The 4190-nt window shown below is 46.0% G+C and overlaps 1 protein-coding gene across 2 annotated transcripts in view; it reads right to left on the reverse strand.

Moving 5' to 3' along the window:
• LOC107576651 (transmembrane protein 65-like) overlaps positions 1-3423 on the reverse strand; it is a 5007-nt gene extending 1584 nt beyond the window's left edge. Inside the window, exons 1-5 of one of the 2 annotated variants that reach the window (XM_016262792.1) lie at positions 3237-3423; positions 3094-3161; positions 2884-2938; positions 321-363; positions 141-246 (exon numbers count right to left, since the gene is read on the reverse strand). In XM_016262792.1, coding sequence (XP_016118278.1) covers positions 141-246; positions 321-363; positions 2884-2938; positions 3094-3105 — 216 coding nt within the window. In that variant the 5' untranslated portion in view covers positions 3106-3161; positions 3237-3423. Of the gene's footprint in view, positions 1-140; positions 247-320; positions 364-2883; positions 2939-3093 lie in introns of both variants that reach the window. The other variant, XM_016262793.1, reaches the window with a different exon arrangement.
• Between the last annotated feature and the right edge of the window lie 767 nt (positions 3424-4190).

Below are 4190 nucleotides of genomic sequence, written 5' to 3' on the forward strand. Positions count from 1 at the left end.
CACACACACACACACACACGCAAACTCATACACACACACACGCAAACTCATATACACACACACACTTGCATGCACACACATGCTCGCAACCTCACTTGCACGTCCTCACACACACACTCACTCTCACACGCGTGTCTCACCATGTGTGAAGTGACTCTGGTCTGCCACATATCCACTTGTTTCGGTGTGAGATCAGGGATCTGCATCCCGAAGCGCACAGCCAGAGCCTCCACGTAACCTGCTAAACTACACACAGCATTACTAACACACACAACTAGTTCACCCGCACACTAGTTCACACGGTTAGTGAAGCGGTTTACCCGAGTCCAGCCAGATCAGACACCAGATTCCCCAGAGCCGCCGCTGAAACACAAAGACCATCAGTGAAGGGTAAAAGTGTTTTGGCTGATAAAAAAACAAAAACAGGAATCCCTGATCTACAGAAATGAGAACTGGCTATATGTGCTTTAAATGTCATGACATTTTTTTAAATATATGTGTGTATATATTTATTTCAATAACCTTAATGGCCTTAAAAATTTTGTTTAAAAAAATAAGGAGTCTAGAACTTTTTGTCTTCTGATTTGGCATGAAATGTGAACTAAACATGTTCTAAACCGGTTTTATGAGATTCACCCACATAATAGTCACTGCTGACAAGACAGACAATACCAGAATAAAACACAAAACCTGTTCTGACTAGTGTGTGTGCGCGTGAGAGAGTGTGAGAGAGAGAGTGTGAGAGACAGAGAGAGTGTGTGCGTGTGTGTGTGTGTGCGCGTGAGAGAGTGTGAGAGAGAGAGTGTGTGTGTGCGTGTGAGAGAGAGAGAGAGTCGTGTGTGTGTGAGTGAGAGAGAGAGAGCGTGCGTGTGTGTGTGAGTGAGAGAGAGTGTGTGTGTGAGAGAGAGACAGAGAGAGAGTGTGTGTGTGTGAGCGAGAGTGTGTGTGTGCGAGAGTGTGTGTGTGCGAGAGTGTGTGTGTGCGAGAGTGTGTGTGTGCGAGAGTGTGTGTGTGCGAGAGTGTGTGTGTGCGAGAGTGTGTGTGTGCGAGAGTGTGTGTGTGCGAGAGTGTGTGTGTGCGAGAGTGTGTGTGTGCGAGAGTGTGTGTGTGCGAGAGTGTGTGTGTGCGAGAGTGTGTGTGTGCGAGAGTGTGTGTGTGCGAGAGTGTGTGTGTGCGAGAGTGTGTGTGTGCGAGAGTGTGTGTGTGCGAGAGTGTGTGTGTGCGAGAGTGTGTGTGTGCGAGAGTGTGTGTGTGCGAGAGTGTGTGTGTGCGAGAGTGTGTGTGTGCGAGAGTGTGTGTGTGCGAGAGTGTGTGTGTGCGAGAGTGTGTGTGTGCGAGAGTGTGTGTGTGCGAGAGTGTGTGTGTGCGAGAGTGTGTGTGTGCGAGAGTGTGTGTGTGCGAGAGTGTGTGTGTGCGAGAGTGTGTGTGTGCGAGAGTGTGTGTGTGCGAGAGTGTGTGTGTGCGAGAGTGTGTGTGTGCGAGAGTGTGTGTGTGCGAGAGTGTGTGTGTGCGAGAGTGTGTGTGTGCGAGAGTGTGTGTGTGCGAGAGTGTGTGTGTGCGAGAGTGTGTGTGTGCGAGAGTGTGTGTGTGCGAGAGTGTGTGTGTGCGAGAGTGTGTGTGTGCGAGAGTGTGTGTGTGCGAGAGTGTGTGTGTGCGAGAGTGTGTGTGTGCGAGAGTGTGTGTGTGCGAGAGTGTGTGTGTGCGAGAGTGTGTGTGTGCGAGAGTGTGTGTGTGCGAGAGTGTGTGTGTGCGAGAGTGTGTGTGTGCGAGAGTGTGTGTGTGCGAGAGTGTGTGTGTGCGAGAGTGTGTGTGTGCGAGAGTGTGTGTGTGCGAGAGTGTGTGTGTGCGAGAGTGTGTGTGTGCGAGAGTGTGTGTGTGCGAGAGTGTGTGTGTGCGAGAGTGTGTGTGTGCGAGAGTGTGTGTGTGCGAGAGTGTGTGTGTGCGAGAGTGTGTGTGTGCGAGAGTGTGTGTGTGCGAGAGTGTGTGTGTGCGAGAGTGTGTGTGTGCGAGAGTGTGTGTGTGCGAGAGTGTGTGTGTGCGAGAGTGTGTGTGTGCGAGAGTGTGTGTGTGCGAGAGTGTGTGTGTGCGAGAGTGTGTGTGTGCGAGAGTGTGTGTGTGCGAGAGTGTGTGTGTGCGAGAGTGTGTGTGTGCGAGAGTGTGTGTGTGCGAGAGTGTGTGTGTGCGAGAGTGTGTGTGTGCGAGAGTGTGTGTGTGCGAGAGTGTGTGTGTGCGAGAGTGTGTGTGTGCGAGAGTGTGTGTGTGCGAGAGTGTGTGTGTGCGAGAGTGTGTGTGTGCGAGAGTGTGTGTGTGCGAGAGTGTGTGTGTGCGAGAGTGTGTGTGTGCGAGAGTGTGTGTGTGCGAGAGTGTGTGTGTGCGAGAGTGTGTGTGTGCGAGAGTGTGTGTGTGCGAGAGTGTGTGTGTGCGAGAGTGTGTGTGTGCGAGAGTGTGTGTGTGCGAGAGTGTGTGTGTGCGAGAGTGTGTGTGTGCGAGAGTGTGTGTGTGCGAGAGTGTGTGTGTGCGAGAGTGTGTGTGTGCGAGAGTGTGTGTGTGCGAGAGTGTGTGTGTGCGAGAGTGTGTGTGTGCGAGAGTGTGTGTGTGCGAGAGTGTGTGTGTGCGAGAGTGTGTGTGTGCGAGAGTGTGTGTGTGCGAGAGTGTGTGTGTGCGAGAGTGTGTGTGTGCGAGAGTGTGTGTGTGCGAGAGTGTGTGTGTGCGAGAGTGTGTGTGTGCGAGAGTGTGTGTGTGCGAGAGTGTGTGTGTGCGAGAGTGTGTGTGTGCGAGAGTGTGTGTGTGCGAGAGTGTGTGTGTGCGAGAGTGTGTGTGTGCGAGAGTGTGTGTGTGCGAGAGTGTGTGTGTGCGAGAGTGTGTGTGTGAGTGTGTCTATACCTGCCATGGTGGATATTCCCAGCGTCAATCCGATGGACAGTTCAATCTGAGTGCCCTTAAAAAACAACACCGTATGCATCATTAGAGACGAACACAAAGAGCCTTTGAATAAATCCAAATCCGAGATCTTTTTTTTTTCGATCGCAATTCTGGCTTGTTTTCCTCGTAATTCTGGCCTGCAGAACTCTATATTGTGCTGAAGTGACTCACGGCGGCGATCATGATGGCGTTATCCAGGAAGCCGAAGCCGATGAAGGGAATGGCGTTGTGCAGCAGAACTAGAAAGCAGAAGATCCAGAGCTGAGAGAAACATCAGTGAATGAGTGAAAGAGCCGAGAGAGACGTGAACTCACTGTATCGGAGCTGCGCTGGCGTCGGCGGAGACGGTTCCTCCGAGTCTGAAAGCAGACATCAGATCCGTTATGTGACGCAGCTTCACTTATACTCGAACTTCTCATCAACGAAAATATAAACAAGAATGTGTTTTCAGTCTATGACTTGCTTATTCTTTTGTTACTTGAGTAGAAGTTAATTGTATTGCCATGTCAGCATCTTCAAGGCAAAACCATGCAAGAGTTACATAAAAACACAAAAAAATGATACAAATGTTTTTTTAAATGTTGATGATGATAAAAAAAAATCTAAAATCTTTTCTGGGCAAATCTTTCTTTTTTACTGAAATGTATACTAAATTTAACTTAGCATTAATTATTATTCAATTGTATAGCTAATTAAAAAAATTTTCCAACCAAAAAACACTTACTAAAATTCTCTTTAAATATTTTATTTGAAATAAAAATAAATAAAATAATTTGTAGGCCTATGCTATATTATTTATTGATAAATCAATATTAATATATCGATGGTGATCATGTCATAATTGATCCTTTATACATTGATCTTTCTATATATATATATATATATATTCATTTACTTGAAATAAAATGTATACATTCAAGATTTCTCATTTATTTAGATTAGCATAAATAATGCAACTTTTTAAAAATTTTGTTTAATAAAAAAAATACGTTGCCGAGTTGAAGTGTTAATAATTCAATTATACAAATAAAATAAAACACCTACTAAAAAGATAGTTTATTTTAAATAATAAATATATAAATAAATAAAATGTGAGCACACACTTTAATAATATTAAAATAAAAACAATTTAGATTTTTTTTTCATAAAATAATTTTAATTATTACTATCGTTACGATTGCTTTTCTCTCCATTTATGTTCAGCACACGTCTTCTGAATGCTTTCTCGTCATGTTAACGACGTTAACCTACGGTCACATATCCAGAGC

The sequence above is a fragment of the Sinocyclocheilus grahami genome, unplaced genomic scaffold, assembly GCF_001515645.1.
Source record: "Sinocyclocheilus grahami isolate Dianchi unplaced genomic scaffold, SAMN03320097.WGS_v1.1 scaffold4094.1, whole genome shotgun sequence".
NCBI classification, from domain to species: Eukaryota; Metazoa; Chordata; class Actinopteri; order Cypriniformes; family Cyprinidae; genus Sinocyclocheilus; species Sinocyclocheilus grahami.